At 46.6% G+C, this 24,719-nt stretch overlaps 2 protein-coding genes and 1 long non-coding RNA gene across 3 annotated transcripts; 1 reads left to right on the top strand and 2 right to left on the bottom strand.

Annotated features, from left to right (window-relative positions):
* Positions 1-8,297: 8,297 nt before the first annotated feature.
* LOC129604682 (uncharacterized) lies at positions 8,298-8,929 on the top strand. Its single transcript, XR_008695765.1, has 2 exons — positions 8,298-8,552; positions 8,651-8,929. It is a non-coding gene; the product is annotated as an uncharacterized LOC129604682 (long non-coding RNA).
* An 822-nt stretch (positions 8,930-9,751) lies between these two features.
* On the bottom strand, positions 9,752-15,342 carry LOC114862777 (uncharacterized). Its single transcript, XM_029163448.3, has 6 exons — positions 15,269-15,342; positions 15,091-15,176; positions 14,864-14,926; positions 12,834-12,977; positions 11,931-12,028; positions 9,752-11,777 (listed from the first exon to the last, which is right to left on the bottom strand). Exon 6 carries the CDS (start codon positions 11,262-11,264, stop codon positions 9,882-9,884), a length of 1,383 nt encoding a protein of 460 aa, XP_029019281.2. The 5' UTR covers positions 11,265-11,777; positions 11,931-12,028; positions 12,834-12,977; positions 14,864-14,926; positions 15,091-15,176; positions 15,269-15,342; the 3' UTR covers positions 9,752-9,881.
* On the bottom strand, positions 12,922-17,661 carry LOC114861828 (uncharacterized). The gene is made up of 8 exons (XM_055508344.1): positions 17,168-17,661; positions 15,931-16,172; positions 15,699-15,840; positions 15,415-15,572; positions 15,091-15,176; positions 14,864-14,926; positions 14,694-14,785; positions 12,922-12,977 (listed from the first exon to the last, which is right to left on the bottom strand). The coding sequence occupies exons 2-8, from the start codon at positions 16,144-16,146 to the stop codon at positions 12,922-12,924; spliced, it is 813 nt and encodes a 270-aa protein (XP_055364319.1). The 5' UTR covers positions 16,147-16,172; positions 17,168-17,661.
* Between the last annotated feature and the right edge of the window lie 7,058 nt (positions 17,662-24,719).

Here is a 24,719-nt window from a genome sequence, read left to right as displayed (position 1 = left end):
AGGTCTGGGAAATAATGACCGCAGTCGTAGATATACGTCAACGTCTCAGGATGTTTTTTCTTCTTCGACTAGGACTGATCTAGATGTTTAGCGGGCGATTGGCGTGACTGCCCCCTATAGGTGGAAGCCGGCTCTAATTCATTTGCTCAGCAATACACTGACACCGCAATTGCGGTTGCATTCTTTAACATTTTCAAGAATAATTTACTATAATATGACACTATAGTGAAAAAAACACTAAAACTTCACTTTGTATCGTTCAACACCTTTTTTCAACAATATCGTGATAATGAAATTGTCCAGGCTTTTTTTTACAGACTTTTGCTGTAGAAACACGTTGTTCATTCATCTGCTGGATCACAATTAAACAGCTCATACAAAAGCAAAAAAGAAAACAATACGACAGAATGAGAAATATAAAGTTACTGTAGAATAACAATAATAATAATGCGTTTATATATTCAATAAAACTCTACAAACTACAGCAGTGTGTTTTAAAAACCCAAACTAAACAATTCATACCATCATACAAAAGTGAATATTTGTTTATATTAATAAAAGTAATATATTTGTTTTTGTTTTATTAAAATAATGCTGTACATGTATATTGTGTGACATCATCCATCACTTTTGTTGTGCCATAACAGGTTCTGAAGAATTTTTAGTGAAATATCTTTTTCTGCTTCTCTGCAAACTCCATTGGTTCCATAGTTTCAGGACTGACGTCTTGATAGAGCGGTTGTTTTATATGTCTCCAGATCACTAAAGCAATCCTCACGACAAACAGCACACAGGATGAAGCCAACAGCACAGCTGAGAAAAGAAGGTGAATCATTTTTAAATGATTATTCAGGCTGTTCTGGTGTATTTTTATTAGTAGTAGTAATATTCTCTCACACATTGTTAATGGTGTTCATAATTATTTGAATTATATATTCATAACTTTTACAACTTCTAATGCATCATTAGTGTAATTAGTGTAATCAGGCTTTGCTGATATGATGTTTATGTGAGAATTCGTAAGAAATACTTGAAAATACTTACCAATGAGGAGGCCGTTGCGATTCAGCCTGAAGGTGTGATCTCAGTGTCAAACATAGCAGACACATTGGATGTAGTGGTTAAATAAGGACCTATTAGGAAGATACAATGAAAGTATTAAGTCACATTGTAAAGGGTTATGACATAGCGGTGTGTCTTAATAATCCAGTATTGCACATTTCAAACATTTCTTACCAATTCCCAGTGCTGACAGCGCAATGAACACTAAGCTTATTACAAAGCTAACCACAGAAACCACTATGGCAGCCAGACGTAGAAGATTATGTGTGACTACGAATATGTAACATCGTTTTGGAGCTTTTCATTTATATTTAACATTTACATTTAACATTTAACATTTACATTTAACATTTACATTTAACATTTACCATTTAACATTTACATTTAACATTTAACATTTACATTTAACATTTACATTTAACATTTAACATTTAACATTTAGATTTAACATTTAACATTTACATTTATATTTACATTTACATTTATATTTAACATTTACATTTAGACTTTTGCACATTTAACTAAATGTGAGAAAACATGTTGTGTCATTTAGTTAAATGTGAGAAAACTAGTTATAGATGCTACTTTTACATTTGGCACCCCATAGCTGTATTGTTAGAATCCAATGCAGAAACACTAAAACATTGTTTTGGACCATTTCAGGCCATAAGAACTAAAGTTTAAACCAAAGCATTTGCAACTGTGCTTTTAGGGTGTATTGAGCTGTCATACAGTAGCTTGGCATCAGAACATGTCTATTATAAGCTGTAATGTTAGAAACCTAGGCATAAACACTAAAACATCGTTTTGGAGTTTTTCAGGCCATAAGAAGACTAGGTAAACCATGGCATGACCATTATAAGATGCAATGTTAGAAACCAATGCAGAAACACTAAAACATTGATTTGGACCTTTTTAGGCCATAAGAACAAAAGTTTAAACCCCAGCATTTGCAACTGTGCTTTTTGTGTGTATTAAGCTGTCTTACAGTAGCTCGGCATCAAAACATGACTATTATAAGCTGTAATGTTAGAAACCTATGCATAAACACTAAAACATTGTTTTGGAGTTTTTTAGGCCATAAGAAGACAAGGTTAAACCACGGTATGACCATTATAAGCTGTAATGTTAGAAACCAATGCAGAATCTCTAAAACATTGTTTTGGAGCTTTTCAAGCCATAAGAAAACTAGTTTAAACCACGCCACTTGCAATTGTGCTTTTAGGGTGTATTGAGCTGTCTTACAGTAGCTTGGCATCAGAACAGGATCATTATAAGCCGTAATGTTAGAAACCAATGCAGAATCACTAAAACATCGTTTTGGTGCTTTAAGAAGACTAGGTTAAACCACGGCATGACTATTACAATATTTACACAAGGAGCTGGTACTACACTGCTGAGCCACCAGGGGGCGCTCTTCAGGAGAAGCGCGCTCCTGTTGCGTCACGTCGTCGTTCACGGTCAACAGCGCCCTCTAGCGGCCGGTGGAGCCCAACGCACCCAGTCACAGCGGCTCCCTGCCTCGGACGGAACGGAAGAGCGTGTCCTAGCGAGCAGACGATGATGGGACATTAATGGATAGAAGACATGATCCTGATCATGGTAATCATCCCTGCTAATTGCAGGGATTTCCAACTAGTTTTCCAAAACTAGCAGGGATGATTACCATGATCAGGTGTCAGTTGGCTTTTCCAGACAGTAGCCCCTTTAAGGACTGGAGCTGGACACCTGTGCTTTAAAGGCTCTAGACCACGTCCACCTGCGCTCCTCCATCAGGTGCCGGTCGTTAGATGCAGTCCTCGGCTGATTTAGTAGTCATTCCTGTTCTGTCTCATTTGATGTCTCAGGCTTCTACTAGTTTGTTCGTCCACATCACAAACAGATGTTTGATGAGAAATGCCAGGCACTGACTGGTCAGGGCTGTGTATCCCACCACCAGGACTTGCTGTCGAATGACGAGAAGAAAGCACTAATGCAGCAGAGTGGTAAGAAGCACCGTGGCTTAACTGTATTTGTATAATGATTTATGTAGCAGTATTAGTATTAATCTCATAGTAACTGTAAGAGATTTGATTATTTGTTAATATTGTTTTCTCTTTTAGCTCACCTGACGCTTCCACAGAGCAAGCGGTAGCGCAAGAACAAGGTTTTTTTCTCAAGGAGCAACAGCAAATAGTACTGCTGATGGAACTCACCTGTTTGAGACTTTTGTCATGAAAGCTCTGTTCCACACTAATTAATTTTACCTGTCGTTTTGCTGTTGCAAATAATTTTATTTGTATGCAAATCATAAAAAAGTCTATTAAAAAACAAAGTGTTTTACTTATAATGTTAATAATTTTGTGTTATTTGGATGTGCTTTTGTTTATGTGTCTGTTTGTCTGTGTGCATATGTTTATTTTTTTTTTTCCTGTGTGAAAAAAAGAGTGTTTGTTTGTGTGCGTCAGTACCTACCTGTGTGCGTGCATCTGCTTGCCTGTTTTTAAATGTTTGTCTGTGTCTAATGTAGCCACACAAGTCACAACCCAATGACCCACTGCGCCGGTCCCAAGCCCGGATGAATACAAAGGGGACGCCTGTCAATTCGTGTGCCTGCATGCATGTGTGTGGTTTATAAGTTAGAGTAATAAATAAATAGATTGAAAATGTAATATTTTTTATCTTATACAATTACATATTAAACATTGTAGCGGATTCAAATTATTAATAGTTTGATATTAATGCCGAAACATTAATATACCTCGAAGTTGGGGCACCAGGTTTGTTTTAAAGCTGAAACCACGACTCCTTCCATTGTCCGATAACATCCCCAGTCAAGGTCAACAGCTGTCCACCTCCTCTGAAAACAGAGTTGGTGGAGAACTGCTTCCCCCACCTGAGGCGTTGAACAGTTTGCCAGAATCACTTTGAGCGGAACGATAGTCCTCCTCCATGGCCTCCCTGAACTCCTCCCAGGCCCAAGTTTTTGCCTCCGCAAAGGCAAGGGCTGCAGCACGTGTGGCCCGTTGGTACCCATCAGCTGCCTGAGGAGTCCCACAGGTCATCCAGACCTGATAGGACTCCTTTTTCAGCTTGATGGCAGCTATGTAAAGTTTACACAGGAATGTATAAACGTGAAAAGCATATTTTTGATTTTAGTTAACCCTCAATTAATAAACCCAAATCGTTTAGTTAAAATTACCAATTGTTTATTCACTGGAAATAAAATTAACATTTACATTTTAAAAAAAATGGATATAACCAAAAATTATTACATTCATATCTGTTTACAAATTATTACTATAATTATACAATTATAATAACTAGTAAATTAAGTGTGCTTATAGTTTGCTTAATTTTACTCTCAAGACCCCCTCCTGGGAACATGAGACAGCCAGCACCCCATCTCTTCTCCACAAGCGGCCCTGAACAAGTCCTCTACAGCCCCCTGTAAAGCAACACAAACCATGTTAGGCAACGCTGTGTGTAAAAGATTTTCATTTTTGTCTGAACCTTTGTCAAGACCATCACGTGTCTGTTACATATTGGACACCAAACCTGCAGAAGCTAATTTTTTGACTTGCCTAGTTTGTTTTACCCCACCTTTTCTTCTTTTGGGGCAGTACTGTATTAGGTTTGGTCTGTGTAACAGGTGTTGCTTGAATTGTGTATGTAAACCCTGTTTTGTGTGTGTTCAGTATTAGTTTGTCTGTGTCTTTGCATTTTACTTGTCAAACCAATCCATGACACTTTGCTTGAGGTCATTCAAGCAAAGGGTCAATCTTGTTGATAGGTCACAGCAGTAGAAATAATGCAATTTGGACCTGCATAAGGTGGCAAAAACATGAGTTATAAGTGGTAAGGTAAGTTATTTTAAACTTCTAAATGTAACTGCAAGTGCATGTGAATGCAAGTCTAATGACTTTAAAGTACTACAAAAACATAAAAGAAAAGTGCATACAAACAAAACAGTACAGTTACCTGCCCATGGACTCTCACACTCATAAAGCATCCACTCATCGCTGCGGAAAGTGGTGTGGAACCACACGGCATGATCCAAAGAGGCTGAGAACTGGGCCCTTTATTTAGGAGATGGCAGCAGTGCTGTGTCCAAGAATGCATAGTCTGATACATATGCTGCAACGCAGCAATGCAGTTTCATGTTGCCTTCACCTAGATCAACACAGAATTTAAATGTACCACTAAACATAATATGTTAGGTACATTATATACTTTGTACCAACAATGTGAGAGACACTGAATTTTGACTGTAGGTTGGCATTTAGGGAGCCCTTTAAAACTAATATAGTGCAGTGTACATATGGATGCTGTCAAATGCATGCATTTAAAGGCAAAATAATTTAAAAAACATTTACCAATATATCCACGTGCTCGTACCCAAAACAGCTTTTTTGGCACTGCTTTAAAAAAATTGGAGAAGAGCTTTGGTTGAACTGGTTTTATCTCTATAGGGACCTCATTTGCCAGCAGTTTGTTAAGGCCTTGTCTCAATTTCTCTGCCAGGTCTGGTTTGCTGTAAAATACAAGGAAATACAGTGGATAATTAAGGACTGTCAGTTGTACACACACACACACAGAGGTTGAAGAAAACCCCCTCAGTCTGTGAGTGTTCTCTTAACCAGAGGGCTTAATTTTGCCACCCAAAGGGGTATATGTTAGGTCCAGGTTCTGTCGTTAACTAATAAGCGTGCCAACAGCGAAGCTGATTTGGTTGGCTTGTTAATCACTAAATAAGCATTCTACTGTACAATTCCAACACTGCCAGTAGACACATACAGTATGCCAATTATATTGTTATTGTTGGCTAGTGTGCTATGAGTATAAATAGCATGAATGAGCATGCCCTTACTAGTAGTCAGTGTAAAAACAAAAAAGGTTATTAATCAAATAAATGTTCATTCAACCTGAGATGAATACGAATAAGCTCCTCCACAGTAGAGAGGTCTTCAGGTTGGGGGACAACAGGCATGGTGAACTGATGCTCAAGAGGACTTGGCTGAATCATTTGGAAAGATGCCTGGCAAATCAGTATGGGCTGTCCATGCTGGATGGCCTTGACTGAGCGCACTGTGAAACTGCGACCATTTCTTGTGCGCTCTACCTGATACAAGACTGGAACTTTGGGATCCCCTAGAAAATATATATAATAACGTAGTAAAACTGCTTTAAATGCAGACTCATCGACATCGAGTGCATTATACTTGCCTTCCACACCTCACTATCAATCTTTCCGCCAAAATCACTCCACGCCTGTTTCTACATTCAGTGTTGAAACAAACACACACACAAACAATGGTGGGTCAGGAATAGAAATCTACAGATCAATCAGACTGCTTCAGTGACAGTCCAGCCTCAGTGTCCATTACTATCTAACAAAAAAATGCACAAGCAGTGTGAGGCTGTTTGTCTACAAATCCAAATATTTGTGGATATAGTAGTATACATACAGATGCTGTAGGCATCCCACAAACACAGCCACACACATAAACACGCACATACAGTAATAAGATCATCAAGCACAACTTAAGCCTACTGATCTACTGACAACTAAAGGACTGGCAGGTGATGAGTGGAGTAGATGTGGAAGGTTTTTAGTGTCCCACCTTGCATGTGGGTCCGACGCCTGCCCAAGTCTGACAGAAGGGTTGGGAAATGTGAGTATGGGGAGAGTCAACGTACAGCTGCAGAAAGTTTATCGTACCACCAACATATGTTGTCTTGAAAACACTGGCTAAGATTGGGGAAAGCACAAAAGGATGGCCATCCAGAGCCGTCTGGTAGTTGACACACTCCCGCATTCCCAGGGTGGGAAACAATCTACCACGACCTCCGACTACACTCTCCAAACCACAACGGGACCACAAAAGATGAATGTCTGGATGCGTTGACCGCACAGTGCAAGCAACATGAACTGAATAGGAGGAAACACCAATGGGAGCAACAAAGTCAGACAAATGGAAGGTATCGGGGCTCTTCTGGCCAAATTGGCTGATTACAACCACCAATTTGTAGGCTCCCCACTCCCTACTTTTCATCAGACTTTGATCCAGCAGGTGCATGATGAAAAGGTGATCCTGGGGAAGGATGTCAAAATTGTCCAAATTGTGCATGCTGTTCTTCTGCACACTCTGTCGAGCCATGTCACATGGAGCCAGAGATCGCAAAGCTTCAGACACACCACTGATGAAGTCATTGATCTTATCTTTAATAGCAGCAGTAGCAGTAAGATTATCGCAGATGTGGCTGCCTGTCAGCTCGTCAGTTGGAATCCCTACAATGTTTAAAAAGGGGCCACCATCCAGAGTACCAATTACACGGCCATGGCAATAGGTCAGGTTCTTGCGGAAGATTTGGCTGGTTTTCTGAAGATCAAAGTGCTTCTTTAGGATGTGGTAGTAATTCTTTAAAGGATGTTTATTCGGGATTTGGAGATGCATTCGGTGGACCAAAGAAAGGATGTGTGTGAATCCATCTAAGACTATGACAAAACCATCAGTATCAAAGTCCACACTGTAGTCCTGGAGGGTGCAACTGTGAAAAGGAATTATGGCATTGTTGTCCTGGAGAAAAGCCTCTGCAAAAGAAAGCGATCCCTCTCTAAGAGTAAGTTTTCTGAGTTTTCCTCTGCAACTTCTTTAAACAAGCTCATGATCACCTTCAATTAGAGACAGAATAAGCCTACCTTCCAAATGGTATTATTATCAAAAACCTATTATTATAGACTCTTATATTGTAAACTTGTGATGAGACCAGTCCCAAGGGCATCTTTAATACTCTTTTTTTAACTTGTTTTTTTTTAAACTTCTGGTTTTCCCAATATCATAATATCTGCCCTGGAATCATGTGACAGGCTCACTGCAGAGTGTTGTAAATAGCTCAGGTGTCCCTGTTTCATGTACATTTTACCTCCACAGGCCCTGAGTAAACGTTGTCAGATGGTGAGCGGACACAAGTGGACACAGGTTCTGCTCATGATACAGATACATAAATACATAATTGGACCTACGTAAAACATATGAAAGACAAAACATAGCATAGGATAAATCATAAGCCAATGAGGATAGGAGAGAAACAATTGTTTCCAATAACATCACACAACAAGAACAAAGAGATAATTGCAAGATATTTTTTATTACCATCATCAGTATTACGATTAGTTAGACAGACTGCGTTGTCAAGCCACTGTAGATCGTGTCCTTCCACTCGAAAGGACACAGCAGCTCTTCACCAGGTCTCTCCTTGCATCAAACAGCACAGCCTCTCGCCGCCCGTCTGGAAAATTGATTAATTGCTGGTGTTGCAAAATGACATGTGCAGGGGGATGCACATGTCATATGCACAATGCTTTCCCCTTGAAAAAAAAAGGTATCCCGACTGTTCCCTCTGTCTTCCTTCAGCTTCAGAAATTAACAACGGAGAAAACAAAAAGACAAATGAAGTCACTCATGATCTATTGACTCTCCTTAAAAGATGACAACAATGCATCAAATGTGAGTGCCTACCCTTTCCTTTTGCCAATCCAAAATATTTTAAAGCCAGGCCTTTCCACTTCTGTAATAAAAGTCACGATGGATTTGGTGTCTTTCAGCTTTCGTTCTGGTGGTGGAACCCAGGCCCTCAGAACATCTTGGACAAGAGGTCTGTTGGTAGTCCACGTTGTCTCCTTGTCCAATGCCAGCTGGACTCTGGCTTCATGAGGTGGGCCAGACTGCCTGTAAGATGGAGATGAACAAGCAAAACATTGGCATACATCCATCACATTTCATCTATACTTCAAAGTTTTGGTTTGAATGTTTTTCCCTTCTTTATACCCCACAATCTTCCTAGATGTGATTTGTTTTTTGAGTAAATGTAATAAAGACAAAAAGGAGTGAGCAACTCACAACAGCACCACACCATTAAAGTCTAACTGAGCACTACAGAAACTAATCTCTGACTGCAGTCCCAGATTATCAGTGTCCACCCTTAAAAGTGCTTACTTAGAATTTAGAAGTTCGATGCCACAGCTGAATGCCACATTTAATGACACGGTGAAGGCCTTGCAGAAAGCATCGCAGTCTTGTATGGACATGGATGCTGTCGACACCAGAGAGCTGAAGATCAAGTGCAAAGGTAGAAAGAATTGTGCATTGGTGAAATCTAATTTGCCTGTTCAAACTTGTAATGCAAGGTTCCAGCTACCTGAAGATGGCTTTTTAATAATCATATTTAGCTTGCCCTGTTGGTGAGTCTAATGCTGAAGCTGCACCAGTCCCCCCAGACTTGGGCTGAAGTAACCTGAGGATTAAGGGGTTGGCAGCGCAGTTAGGTAGGTGTAAATGCCAGAGAGCATGGCTATAACACAGCCATATTTTTACAACTGCACGCAATCACAGCTTCTGATAAAGACTTTAGTGTAGTAATGGCAATGGCACACTCACTTGGCCCTCAGACACCACTTGTCAGTGTGATGCTCTGCTGTGATGCGGGACAGTGCTGGATGCAGACACCTTCTGCAACAGACTTCCTGTCCAGCCAGTCATTCACCTGTGTATGTGTGTGTGTGTGTGTGTGTGTGTGTGTGTGTGTGTGTGTGTGTGTGTGTGTGCGCGTCTTTTAGAGAGAGAGAGAGAGAGAGAGAGAGAGAGAGAGAGATTTGATTTGATTTTTCACAAGACTATTAGTCAGTTTTAAATAAACTCATGAAAAGAATAGTTTAAAAACTTACAATGACAGCACAGGGTTAAAATGAAAAACAGATGATCATTTTCAAAAAAAGCTCAAAATAAGACAGAGAAACAAAACACACAAAAAAACATAGCAGCATGGTGACAAACTTGTTAAAAAACGCCATCATCCAGATCTCGGCTTATTTTGTGCAGTATTTTCTTTAACCTAACAACTTCATGGTTTGTGTAACCTCCTTTTCCTCTACTTCCCATTTGGTCATAGACCGAGTTCACAAAACATTCGTCATCCGAAAAATAATCGTCAATCTTCACACCCCTCTTATTTTTCGTGTGCTGTAAAAACAGTTTAACCCGATCAACTGAGTAGGTCTTGGGCTCCGGTGACTGAGATCTACAGTCAGACATTTCACCGTCAGAGCAGAGAGAAAACTCATCCTCACTGAGATCTGAGTCTGCAGGTCGTCTGTCTGGCTTTTGGCTCTTTACCTTTTTCCCAGTTCCTGACTGATCATCTGTGTCATCAACAGTAGTGTCGCTTTTTCTCTTTGTATGTTCTTTCCTACCATCACCCATCCCTGCCTTCTCTGCAGCTACAGCACTGTTTACATTTGGGTCCTGATTACACATTTCTATATCAATTCTGTTCTGCCTTCCCACAGTTGACATAGCAGCAACTTCGCTTCCGTTTACAGTCTCAACTTCAGCCTGTTTAGACCGTTCGTCGTCAGTCCCGACCACAGTGTCTCCACTCACTACTTTTGTTTCACCACCACCGGCCTCCTCCTGCTTGTCTGCACCTTCTCCACCGTCCTCCCGTCCGTCTGCACCTTCTCCACCGTCCTCCCGTCCGTCTGCACCTTCTCCACCAGCCTCCTGTCCATCCTCTCCTCCGTGCTGCTCCTCTTCTCCATGCTGGGCCTCTACTCCATAGGCGGCTGCACGGCCTCCTGCACCCGAGTGGAAGTTGCCCCCAGCTTTGTCTGAACAGGCTCTGACTAAATGTCCCTCTTTGCCACATCCAAAGCATTTCATAGTCTCTGACGTTATGAACAGAACATAGTCGTAGTCATCAATTCTGAGCCTAAAGCCCAGATTCAGCTCTTCCTCCTTGTTGTTAAGGACCATGTAGACCTGACGCCTGTGAGAAATCACGTGACGCAGTTCCCACTGTTTACAGCCCGATGGCAACTTTTTAATGGGAGAGACTATTTTTCCGTGCCTGGACAGTTCTTTTCTGAACAGTTCGTCGCTGACGAAAGGAGGGACGTTGGACACCGTTACCTTTTTAGCAGGTTGCGTGAGAGGAGACACGGAGATGGAATCACCGTTGATAACAATGCCATTTTCGATGACTTTGTGGACTTTATCAACACTGTCCAGAAAAATAACCACCGCTCCGTTCATTCTTGCAGCTGATTTTAGGCTGAGCGGACCGACCACCGCAGCCACAGCAACCGCGCACTCGTCCACAGAAAAGCGAGAAGCAGCGGCGATCCTCAGGCCGTGCTTCCGCGTTAGCTCGGTCAACATCATGCTAGCACCGGCCGGAAGTCTGCACCTGCAGACGCCGGCGGCGAAAAAACACGGAAAAAAACCCTCAAAAACACCCCCAACCCTCAATATGTGCACACAAAAACAATAAAACAACCTTCACCGAAAAAACCCAAATGAGCAAAAAGTAAATTGTAACTCGAATATACATCAAAAACCAGTTAATCGCTCCGTCGAAACACTCACAACTCTCACACGCCACCTCACTCAGAGAGAGAGAGAGAGAGAGAGAGAGAGAGAGAGAGAGAGAGAGAGAGAGACCTAAAATGAGCACAGAAGTGTCCCAATGCAAACTGCTGTGAACTTACTTATGTGTGTGCTACTTTATGGCACTTACACAAAATGTCACCACTGCATTTCTTGTCAGCTGATGCCCCAACATCAGGATGGCCTCACAGCAATACCTGTACGTTATTGCTGCAGTGTGAGGAACATTGCCACTGGTGGATGTGCTGAATGTCTGGCTTGGCCGGCACAAGTAAATCATTTTCTGGCCTGTTGGGTGAGAAAGCTGTGTCAGAGGTAATGTCTCAGTGCAGAGGGGGGATGAGGGGGAGGGCGGTGACCAACACTGTTAAAACAACAAAATTGAGAGAATAGCAACATTGATTCGAGTTTCAGCATAACCATAACGTTCTGTCAGTTTACCTGTGAGAATGCCCTGAGGTTTGTTGAGGATTAACGCCAGCCCAAAGCTTCCATCACTTCATATATGCCATGTTAGGCGACGTCTCATGGAAGGGCACCTATACAGGATGTAAGAGCAACTGGTGAGCAACAAGTCTCAATGATGTTTTTCTTACTGTGAGTTGGTAAAAAGAATATGTCCACAGAATAAAATAAGGTGTGAGGAGAATTATTACATACAGACATTGATTAACAAGTGTTTTTAAATTAAATCTTTTGATCTGCCAGTTAATTTAGGTTTAAAACCTATTTCTGGAGTTACATTGGGAAAAAATGGCACTGCCCTGGCCCATCAGTGCTATCTGCCTAGCACTTTAAGTGATCAAACTTTCTCACTTTCAGGTGAAACTTTTAATTGGATTCAGCTGAAGACAGGCCACAAGATGGGCTTCACTGGCCACGTTGTTGAATGGTGTCTATGGTCTCCTCTCCCACATGCAGAGACCCAGCTTCTGTCTCATCGGATGTCACTGCAGTATAGCCTCTTGTTCTTTCCAGCCACTAACTGTGATTCTAACACTGCACCACTCTGGTGGACCCTCTTGAAGACTGAGCTTGTACCAGTTTGTTCAGTTTAATAACACATTACTTTATTGCCCAATAATACGTCTAAAGTAGCATTATGCTCTTCTTTTCAAACTTCTGGGCAGCTTCTATTGTAGGTGTACATGTTTTATTGATAAAGAACAAAGTATAGTAGTCAAGTATATCATTGTTTATTTTTACAAGTTACTTTGTGTTTTAAACACAAAACAGGACAAAAGAAAGAACTTTAACATTATATAATAGTGAACTATATACACGAAGGGGCAGGTGGTGGTGGGGGCTCACGTATTGGGGTAATAGCAGGGGTTTGTACAGTACCTAACTTGTGCCCGTTCTCTGAAAAGCAAATGCCTAAAACTGAAGCACAAAAATCCTGATGGGTTGGGCTGACAGCGGGGGGTAGATCTCAAGGGTTGGGGTGGAGTGGTGAGTGGGTGGACACATCTTGAAACCTGCTAGTATCTGCAGAAAGGGGAAAAAAAAACATCAATGGGGGAAAAACGCATGCAGAATAAGAGCTCGTTCTGGCATTTCCTAGCTGACACTAGAAAAATTAGACAGTATATAGATAGATAGAGTAGATAGATATGTTTATATTAAATGTCCCACCGGACATTTGGAGTGAACAATCATTCCAGACAGACCCAGACCTGCCTCCAGGATGGAAGAAGATCACAGACATGGCTGGTATCTACTACTGGCATATTCCTACAGGCACCACCCAATGGGAGAGACCCGCCGCCCACCCAGCCCCACCCGGGCAAACAGAACCCCAGGCTCTGGGCGACTGCACGGCCTCCATGCCACGCAAACAATCCCTGAGCTCACTCAGCCCCTTGTGCATTTTGTTTTTGGTTTAATTTAGAACAGCCTCTACTGGTCATGTTTTGATGCCAGGCGACTTTAAAACAGCTCAATGCATCCTAAACGTACAGTTGCATATGCCGTGGTTTAAAGTAGTGTTCTTATGACCTAAAAAGCTCAAAAACGATGTTTTACTGTTTCTGCAATGGTTTCCACCAGAACTGCCTCTAATGGTCATGTTCTGATGCCAGAATACTGTCAAACAGCTCAATGCTCCCTCAATGTACAGCTGCATATGTCTTGGTTTAAACTAGTGTTTTTATGACCTGAAAAGCTACAAAACGATGTTTTAGTCCTTCTACATTGGTTTCCACCAGAACAGCCTCTAATGGGCATGTTCTCATGCCAGGCTACTTTAAAACAGCTCAATACATCCTAAATGTACAGTTGCATATGCCTTGGTTTAAACTAGTGTTCTTATGACCTGAAAAGCTCAAAAACGATGTTTTAGTGTTTATGCATTGGTTTAATTTAGAACAGCCTCTACTGGTCATGTTTTGATGCCAGGCTACTTTAAAACAGCTCAATGCATCCTAAATGTACAGTTGCATATGCCTTGGTTTAAACTAGTGTTCTTATGACCTGAACAGTTAAAAAACGATGTTTTAGTGTTTCTACATTGGTTTCCACCAGAACAGCCTCTAATGGTCATGTTCTGATGCCAGAATACTGTCAAACAGCTCAATGCTCCCTCAATGTACAGCTGCATATGTCTTGGTTTAAACTAGTGTTCTTATGACCTGAAAAGCTCCAAAACAATGTTTTAGTGCTTCTGCATTGGTTTTTAACTATACAGTTTGTAATGATCATGTTCTCATGCCAGGCTACTTTAAAATAGCTCAATGCATCCTAAATGTACAGTTGCATATGCCTTGGTTTAAACTAGTGTTCCTATGACCTGAAAAGCTCCAAAACGATGTTTTAGTGTTTCTGCATTGGTTTCCTTCAGAACAGCCTCCAATGGTCATGTTCTGATGCCAAAATACTGTCAAACAGCTCAATGCATCCTAAGTGTACAGTTGCATAAGCCGTGGTTTAAACTAGTGTTCTTATGACCTGAAAAGCTCATAAACGATGTTCTCCAGATTGATGCCTCCAAACTCAAACTCCAGGATTAGGAATATTTGATCCTTTTGAAAAAAATCTATGCCAAGAGTGACAATAGCATTAATTAAAGGAACAAAAGCACCAAAAGATTGTTTGTGTCATGTCTGAAAGTATACTATATGCATTTTGTTATTTTAGAATTATAACATTAATATAATAAGCAAATGTTAATAATCATAAAAGAAATATTTCTGTTCTCCCACTGACCTGGCCTGTCATTCTCAGAACCTTTCTGTTGGTTGAATCTGTCCCAAGCATCTAGGAAATCTAGAGGGTAGCAGCCTTGGACACAGTGGAGGCTGCAGCAGAACCAGGCCCATTAAAATGCAAACTGGCTGAGACGCTGACACACAGGTAACATCAAAGGGAGGGCTTACTCATTGAGTCCAATGAAGCTGTGAGTCTGGTTGTGTTGCTTCTCCTTCAGGCTGCTCAGTTCCCTGTTAGGAAAACAGCGCTCTGTTTAGCTAAGTCTGAGCAGGTATCACATGAATCTAATTATTAGGAATAACGTTTTTGCTGTGGAAATCTTTTCAAGGGGCGAATGCTAGAGACAGGCTTTTATTGTATCCCTTCAAGTGTGGCGTGCAGTTTCTGTAATTACTTTGAGATAATAATCTCATGCAGGATCTCTCCAAATGTCTTCTGATCCTCTCCATTCACCTTCTCACTGCCCTCTACTGGAATGATCTGGCACGACAAGAATCGCTGTTAATACCAGCCGTTACCAAAAGTATGTCAGCGCTACTCCACAACATTATGTGGAAAAAAAAACCACATACTTTGAGAGCAACAGTGTCTCCTGAGGCATTGGTTGTGGAGAAGACTTCACCAAAGGTCCCTTCTGCTATCTTTACACACTTTTTCATCCGGTGAGGGCATTTATGTATACACATAAAGTACTGCAAGGCAAAGCTGCAAATACTACTGTGTTGTACCAGAGAATCGTTTCTATGCAGCTGTGACTGCAGGTGTTTGGGGAGCGGGGTCCGGAAGGGCGGGGAGCGAAGAGATCCCTGCTGAGATCTGCTAGAGCTTCCCTTCCAGGACAGCCGGACGCTGCCACAGTCCTTGGCGTTAATAGCACTGGTGAGAGGTGAAAGACCAAGAGAGAAGGAAAAACTTCAAATTCAGATGGCGAGCGTGGCTCAAAAAGCAAACTGCACTCAGCGAAGGAGCAGGTAACTGTACAAGTGTCTGTGTGTGCATTACCCATGCCTTTGCGGTGAATAGAGAGGGCGGCTTTAAGTCTGCTCCAGGTGTTTGAACTTGGCGTCATGTCGGCCAAAACTGAGGAGAGGTTGAGTGCACTCGCCCTCATTGGGGTTGAGAACGAGATAGCTGGTCCAAGCACCTGCACACATTGATATGTGCCTGCATGTAAAATCACCCTGACAAGTTAATGCATGACAGTCAATGGCTGCCTTTGTGTGTTTGCTCTCACCCGCTGCTGTTTGTGTTGAGAGATCAGCTCATTTAGGCTGCAGTCCAAAGCCTTAACATGATCAGGAGCTCTTTGACGCCCGGACACATGCGAGCTCGTGCTGCTTTTGTTTTTCCAGCGATTCACACTGAGGCCGCTCACACATGCTTTCCTAGTCGTCCCAGGCCGGTCTCTAGATGTGCTCCTCCTATTCCTCTCCTTACGGGCCAGAGACATTTTTCTTCTTGTTGGGAGTGTCCCCTCTGTGTTAGTGGAAATCTTATCATTTGAATGAGTCAATTGCCATAATGAAGACACTTCATTACAGTGATTAGTGTCACTGACTGATTGGTTGTCACTGTCTGGGTCTGATACAGCTGTGGGTAATTTAGTTTTTTTGCCTGTAGGGTTCATTGTATCTCTTAACTCTGATAAAGTTAATCTCTGTACAGTAACAGCAAGTTTGTTACTCAGACAATTCACCTTTAGAGCTCTTGTGGACATTGGAACCTTCTTTGTTTCTAGGTCATTAGACTGGATTGCACCTACATTCACGAGATGTTTTGGTGTGTTGAGGTTATATGTGTGGTCATTTTCAGTCTCTGCATTAGGATCAGCAGATGCCCCATTAAAAGTCAAATGATTCTGTTGTGTGAACTCTTTAAGTTGTTCATAATTCAGTTGAGACAAAGCCATTTTTTCAGGCGTACTGTGCCATTCTTAATGCAACATTTGTCCTTAATTACGTCAACATCCTCTGTTTGCATAGTGTTGCTGGTTGACTCGTGTGTGTTCTTTGTAATCTCAGCACTGCTGCTTATGTAGAAGATTGATTCATCAGAAACTACTGATGCCAAGTGCCTGACGATTTTACTTGTGGATGAGCACTCAGCTGAGTGCTTACTGTCAGCTGAGGGTGAAACGTCAGAGCTTTGACTGTTATTTAAAGGTGCCTGTTCAGAATAATCAAAACTATTTACTGGCTGTAAATAATTACCGCGACTGTTGTCTGTCACAGATAAAAATGTATTAACTGATTCTACTGAAGACCGCTGAAGGTCAGCAGTTTGACTGCTGTCCACAGACACTGGATTGTTTTGCAAGCTTTTAACAAAGTACTCATCTCCCAAACAGGATGAGTAGGTTGTTTGACTGCAAAGCTGAATCAGAGAGGAGATATCCAATCTCTCCAGCACCACTTTGCATTGCTCAGTCAAACACTTCTCCTTCAGAGTCTCGATCAGCCACTCTAACGCACCTGTTGTGTTCACAAAATTGCTGCTGCTGCTTTCCTTGTTAGAAGAAAGACGATTTAGGCATAATTCTTCACCACTCTTGGTCTGTGAATCTTTGCTGTGGTTTCTGTTGTCCTCACTTGTGTTAGATGTCTAAGACTCCATGAAAAAATCACCAGAGGGCTCATTATGCTGATAGAGGGCCCTTTCTTTCTTACTAAGGTCCAAATGCTGCTTCTCATGAGAGAAGACCACAGTGGCTGGAACAGAACGTTGTGAGGCCACGGGACCTGGAGAATCCACATCGTTTTGAAATGTGCTCAAGCTGTCAATGCAGCTTACAGACATAGAAAGGGGCATAGAGGACATATCATTGATGGGAAAGGGTTTAAGGCGTGGATGTTTTCTGAGGGAGCCTGCTGAGGGTGTGGAGCAAAAAATGGGTTTCCTGGAGCAGGGTCTATTGCTGGGGTCTGATGACTCATTAAGGGATATCTCTTGAAGGGGATTGGTGGGTACACTGGAAGTGTTACAAACTCCCAAGACCAGACAGGGCAGAACCCAAAAGCAGTAACAGGCGAGGATGACAGAATACAAAACGATATATTTATTATACTACACAAAACCAAGGGTCACTACAGAGTAGGCAAAAGGTGCATAAACTAAACTGAGGCGCACTGCGAAGCAGGACCAAACAAACTAGACAGAGGAATAATACAAAACCGAAGCCACTACCAAACAAAACTAGGACACAATAGGTCGCTGCACTGAGTAGGCAAAATAGGAATAACAGGGCTGTTCACGATCCAAACTAAACACAAAACCAACCGTCATACAGGAAGCCAGATGCAAACTGAGAGTCCACCATAACACACTGACAACTGGAGGAGTCTCCATCCTCCACTTAAATAGTCCCCAAGTTAATGATGTTCCGGAAGGAAACAGTTACTCAGTGCCGCCCTCTGAGGTTGGGAGGAGACTCACAACAGAGCCCCTCCCCCAACGGTCGTCCCCCGGCGACCTAGGAGGGTTCCGCAGGATGGTTCCGATGAAAGTCCCCGATGAGACCCTTGTCCAAGATGAACCTCTGCGGCACCCACTGCCGGTGTTCGGGGCCATAGCCCTCCCGCTCCACCAGGTACTGGAGCCCCCTGCCCCGCCGTCTGGAGTGCATCAACTCCCGCACCGTATAAGCCAGACCCCCGTCGATCACCCGGGCGGGCGGAGGGTGGTCGGAGGCGGGCGCCAGATCACAGTCCACCACCGGCTTCAAACAGGATACATGGAAGACAGGATGAACACGCAGGGAGGGAGGGAGGGCCAGTCTCATCGCCGCAGGATTGACCACCCTGGTCACCTCAAATGGTCCAATGAACCTGGGTGCCAACTTCCGCTTAGCCCCCTTCAGGTGCAGGTTCGAGGTGGAAAGCCAGACCTTGTCCCCTACTCGATACTCCGGAGCTGGAGACCGACGGCGGTTAGCCCATATGGCCGCTCTCGTCTGGCCCCGGAGAAGGAAGTCGCGGGTCCTGGTCCAAACCGCCTTGCACCGCCGGATGAAGGCTCCCACCGACCCGTCCAGCCCCTGGACCTGCTGAGAAGGAAACAACGGGGGCTGATAGCCATAGCCAGCCTCAAAAGGGGAACATCCCAGCACCTGGGAAGGAAGAGTATTGTGAGCGTATTCGACCCAAGGAAGCTGCCGGACCCAAGACGCCGGCCTGGTGGACGACATACACCGCAGCATAGTCTCCACGTCCTGATTCTTGCGCTCCGTCTGTCCGTTGGTTTGAGGATGGAAACCAGACGACAAGCTGGCGGAGACACCCAGCGCTGCACAAAAATCCCGCCAAACAGCTGCGACAAACTGCGGACCGCGATCAGACAGAATGTCCTCTGGAATGCCATGTACACGGAACACATGGACAATTAGTAGCTCCGCCGTCTCCTTGGCCGTGGGCAACTTGTTCAGAGGAACGAGGTGGATGAGCTTGGAGAAGCGATCCACAATGGTAAGTATGACGGTCTTACCCTCAGACGGTGGCAAACCTGACACAAAGTCAATTGAGATGTGTGACCACGGCCGGTACGGCACTGGCAGTGGACGCAACAACCCTGCAGGTGCGCGATGTGGCGTCTTGTTCCTCGCGCACACGCCCCACGCTGCCACATAACGTCGAACGTCCAGTCTCATTGAAGGCCACCAGTAACGCTGCAAGACCAGCGCCAGCGTCCGGGACCCCCCCGGATGACATGCCAGCCGCGAATCATGGCCCCAGCGTAGAACCTGGGTGCGCAGAGGAGGCGGAACAAACAAGCAACGAGGAGGACAGCCAGCAGGAATGGGCACCGAGTGTTTGTAGGATCTCACCCTCGTCTCAAGGTCCCAGGTAACCGCGGCCACTGTCAGCGGGCGCAGGATACGGTCCTCCTCTGCTCTCGGCTCCTCCTCTGTGACCTCCTCAAACTTCCGAGACAAAGCATCCGGCTTCCCGTTTTGGGAGCCGGGCCTATACGATAGGGTGAAATTGAACCGAGCAAAAAACAAAGCCCACCTGGACCGTCTCGCGTTAAGCCGCCTGGCCGCCTTGATATATTCCAGGTTCCTGTGGTCCGTCCAAACCATAAAAGGTTGTTCTGCCCCCTCCAACCAATGTCTCCACTCCTCCAACGCCAGCTTAACTGCTAGCAGCTCCCGGTTGCCTACGTCATAGTTCCTCTCTGCGCAGTTCAGTTTGCGGGAGAAGAATGCACATGGATGCACCTTACCATCCTGTTCGCTGCGTTGTAACAGCACGGCCCCCACTCCGGTGCTGGAGGCGTCCGTCTCCACTATGAATTGCCTCTGTGGATCAGGGAGACAGAGGATGGGTTCAGACGTAAATCGGGACTTCAGTAGCTCAAAGGCTCCCTTCGCGGTTGCCGACCAAACGAACGGAGCCTTAGATGAGGTGAGGGCATGAAGAGGAGCCGCCACCTTGCTGAAGTTCCTTATAAAACGCCTGTAAAAATTGGCAAACCCCAGAAACCGCTGCAGCTGCTTACGGTCCCTCGGCTCCGGCCAATCTGTCACAGCCGCCACTTTTCCTGGATCCATCGCCAGCTTCCCTGGTTCCAAACAAAACCCTAGGAACGAAGTCTTAGCTGTGTGAAATTCACATTTCTCAGCCTTCACAAATAGCTGGTTTTCCAAGAGTCTCATCAAAACTGCTCTCACGTGCACCTCATGTTGTCGCGGGTCTTTGGAAAAAATGAGAATATCATCTAAATAGACAAAGACAAACCTGTTGACCATATCCCGCAGGACATCATTTACAAGGGCCTGAAAAACCGCAGGTGCGTTTGTCAAACCAAAAGGCATGACCAAATACTCGTAATGCCCCGTGGGAGTATTAAATGCCGTCTTCCACTCATCTCCCTCCCTTATACGGACAAGATGATAGGCGTTACGTAAGTCCAACTTAGTAAAAATAGTAGCACCCTCTAAAAGTTCAAAAGCGGATGCAATGAGGGGAAGTGGGTAGCGATTACGTACAGTAATCTTATTAAGGCCCCTATAGTCTATGCAGGGACGGAGACCGCCATCCTTCTTCCCTACAAAAAAGAACCCCGCTCCCGCGGGTGATGATGACGGACGGATGAGCCCCGTGCGAAGCGCCTCCGCGATGTACTGGTCCATAGCCTCCCGCTCCAGTTTAGTCAGTGAGAAGATTCTCCCCCTCGGCGGCGTGGAACCCGGCAGGAGGTCAATCACACAGTCATATGGACGATGAGGCGGAAGCGAAGTAGCGCGAGCCTTATCAAAGACGGCCCCCACGTCATGGTAACATGCAGGAACCCGGGTCAAGTCGATCTCTGCATTAGTTTCAACCTCAGGCTCCTTAATGATCCGCCCCGCCGCCCGCAAACAATTAGCCAAACAGAAAGAACTCCAACCCACAATTCTCCCCGCTGCCCAGTCAATGTGTGGGTTGTGTGTCCGTAACCACGGCATGCCCAGCAGAACAGGTACCTCCTTACAATCATAAACATGGAGAGAAAGTTCCTCCCTGTGATTTCCCGACACAGTCAAACTCACCGGCGCCGTGCGATGGGTGATGCGGTGAATGACCTGTTTGTCCAGCGCTTGGACCACCACGGGGTCCTGTACTGGAATCAGCCTGAGCCCCAGCTCCTGAGCAAATTGCCTGTCTATGAAGCTTCCCTCGGCTCCGGAATCCACAAACACGGGAAGCTCTCGCGCCGACAGAGGTCCTGACAGAGTGGCTGGAAACAATGGTTTGGAGAGGGAGATTAAATTCACGGTGAAGCTCGTCAGCGCCTCTCCACCGGCTGACGAGCGTGGCCGTTTAACGCGCACTGGTTAGCGCGATGACCCGGACCCCCACAGTACAAACACAGTCCGGAGTTGAAACGACGCCGTCTCTCCTCCGTCGATAGGTGACCTCGTCCGATCTCCATTGGCTCCTCCCTTTCTGTCATGAGAGCGCCCTGGGGAAAAGCCCCCGGCACCTGGCGGGTGGGCGGAGACGGATGACGTCGACGTGACGTAGGGAATTCCCCCGCGTCGGCTGCAGATTGGGCTCCTGCGCTCGTCGCTCTTCGTCCTGGAATGAACGGCTGAAGCTGCCCGGTTCCGCTGTGGTGTGAAAACCCTGCTGCCGATGGAGGTCGGCTGCTGTTGCGACGTAGCGCTCCCCGCTCTGCCTCGCGTTGTGCGAAACGCTGGCCGATCGCCACCGCCAGCGCCACAAGATCTCTCAGTCTATCCGGAAGTACGTGCCCCGCCAACTCATCTTTGATCTCCTCCGCGAGACCGTCATAAAAACGATCGCACAAGGTCTCTTGTCTCCAATCAAACCCGGCTGCCAGCGTGCGGAACTGTACCACGTAATCCATTAATGAGGAACGTCCTTGAAACAGGTGGAACAGTTTGGCCGCCACCACTCGGCGATGCGCGACGGGGTTAAACAGGGAAGTGAGTTCCTCTGCGAATCCCTCGAAAGTGGCGACACAGGCTGAGTTGTTCCCGTATTCCGCCGCACCCCACTCTAGCGCTTTTCCTCCTAGCAGCGAGATGCAGTACGCCACCTTCTCCCCTTCAGATCGGAACAGCCCCGCTTCTACTCTAAATTTTAGCCGCAACGCGGTAATGAAACTCTGGCAACGAGAGGCATCCCCGTAAAACTTGTCGGGAGGGGCTAATCTAACCTGGGAAGACGGGATCGTCTCTAAAGACGCTGGTTCACTGCCGATCTCCCGCAGAGTACGAAAGGCCTCAGCACGGGCTGTAGTGCGTGGGCTGTCAAGTAACAAACGAGCACTGCTAAGGCTCGGAACCTGCCAGGCCTCCTCTCCTGCTGCTGGGTCCATGTTTGGTCAGTGTGTACTGTACTGTTACAAACACGAAGACCAGACAGGGCAGAACCCAAAAGCAGTAACAGGCGAGGATGTGTCACGGCTCGGGCAGGCGGCGGACCCACATGCACAGCACGGAGGCAGGATTATGATCAAACAGAGGTTTATTTTCCAAGGCAGAGTCAGACGGTCCAGGTCATACACAAAAGGGTTCGTTGCATGGGCAGGTTCGGCAAGAGTACAGGCAGGGATAAGGCAAAACTCACGGTAAGTAGTTAGTCCAGGTTCGGTAACAGATGGCGGTACAACCGAGGATCAGGCATAGGTACACGGTTCAAAGAAAAACAGGAACAAAACGCGAGGGTCACGGAACACGAAACACTAGAACGAGGAAACTCACGAAACTCAGGACACTCATGAAACTCGGGAAACTCGGAACACTCAAGAAACTCGGGACACTAATGAAACTCGACAATCTGGCGGAGAACTAAGGGAGGGTGGAGGGAGGACCGGAGGAGGGCCAAAACAAGAGTCCACCCGACAAACCAAGTCCCGAACCGGGAAAAACACAAGGTCCACGAACAGGAAAAACACGGAGTCCAGGGATTCCCTCACGGAGGGTGACGGCGTGACGAGATCCTGCTCAGCAGCCGCTAAGCCAGGGTGGCACTCTTAGTGCCCTTGAGCTGGGCCGATGTCCCCGGGGGCCACCCCGAATGGCAACGTCCTCCAGGCGGACGCTGATCCGAGGGGCTGAGGAGTCGAGGCGGGTGTCGCCGCAGGAGGCAGCGCCATCCAGGCAGCAGGAGGCGCCGAGGGCGAGGCCACCAGTCCGGCAGCCGAGACAAGGACGAGGCAGGAACCAGAGACGTCCTCCTTGGACCTCCGCGACGAGACACAGGAACCAGCGGCGTCCTCCTTGGACCACCGCGACGAGACACAGGAACCAGCGGCGTCCTCCTTGGACCACCGCGACGAGAAACAGGAACCAGCGGCATCCTCCTTGGACCACCGCGACGAGAAACAGGTGCAGATGCGGCCGGAGCCGGGCCGCCAGGAACCGATGCAGATGCGGCCGGAACCGGGCCGCCAGGAACCGATGCAGATGCGGCCGGAGCCGGGCCGCCAGGAACCGATGCAGATGCGACCGGAGCCGGGCCGCCAGGAACCGATGCAGGTGCGGCCGGAGCTGCGACGGGAACGACCCTCTTCTGGGGGTCGACAGGAACTACGACGAGCGCAACCCCCTCCTGGAGGTCCGCCGGGACTGCGACGGGCGCGACCTCCTCCTGGAGGTCCGCCGGGACTGCGACGGGCGCGACCCCCTCCTGGAGGTCCGCCGGGACTGCGACGGGCGCGACCCCCTCCTGGAGGTCCGCCGGGACTGCGACGGGCGCGACCCCCTCCTGGAGGTCCGCCGGGACTGCGACGGGCGCGACCCCCTCCTGGAGGTCCGCCGGGACTGCGGCTGGCGCGACCCCCTCCTGGAGGTCCGCCGGGACTGCGGCTGGCGCGACCCCCTCCTGGAGGTGCGCAGGGACTGCGGCTGGCGCGACCTCCTCCTGGAGGTGCGCAGGGACTGCAGCTGGCGCGACCTCCTCCTGGAGGTGCGCAGGGACTGCAGCTGGCGCGACCTCCTCCTGGAGGTGCGCAGGGACTGCAGCTGGCGCGACCTCCTCCTGGAGGTGCGCAGGGACCGCAGCTGGCGCGACCTCCTCCTGGAGGTGCGCAGGGGCTGCAGCAGGCGCCGCCTCCTCCTGGAGGTCCGCGGGCGCTGCAGCAGGCGCCGCCTCCTCCTGGAGGCCGGCGGGCGCTGCGGCTCCGAGGGTGACAGGGACTGGAAAGACCTCTCTCGGGCCGACAGGAACGGGGACTGGAACGACCGCTACTTGGCCGACAGGAACTACGGAACCGACAGGGACAGGAACGACCGCTACTTGGCCGACAGGAACTACGGAACCGACAGGGACAGGAACGACAGGAACTACGGAACCGACAGGGACTGGAACGGCCTCAACATGGCCGACAGGGACTGGAACGGCCTCAACATGGCCAACAGGGACTGGAACGACCTCCACATGGCCGACAGGGACTGGAACGGCCTCAACATGGCCGACAGGAACAGGAACGACCTCAACATGGCCGACAGGGACAGGAACGACCTCAATTTGGCCGACAGGGACAGGAACGACCTCAACTTGGCCGACAGGGACAGGA

The sequence above is a fragment of the Betta splendens genome, chromosome 1 (genome assembly GCF_900634795.4).
Source record: "Betta splendens chromosome 1, fBetSpl5.4, whole genome shotgun sequence".
NCBI lineage: Eukaryota > Metazoa > Chordata > Actinopteri > Anabantiformes > Osphronemidae > Betta > Betta splendens.
This window is presented reverse-complemented; position numbering and strand designations above follow the sequence as displayed.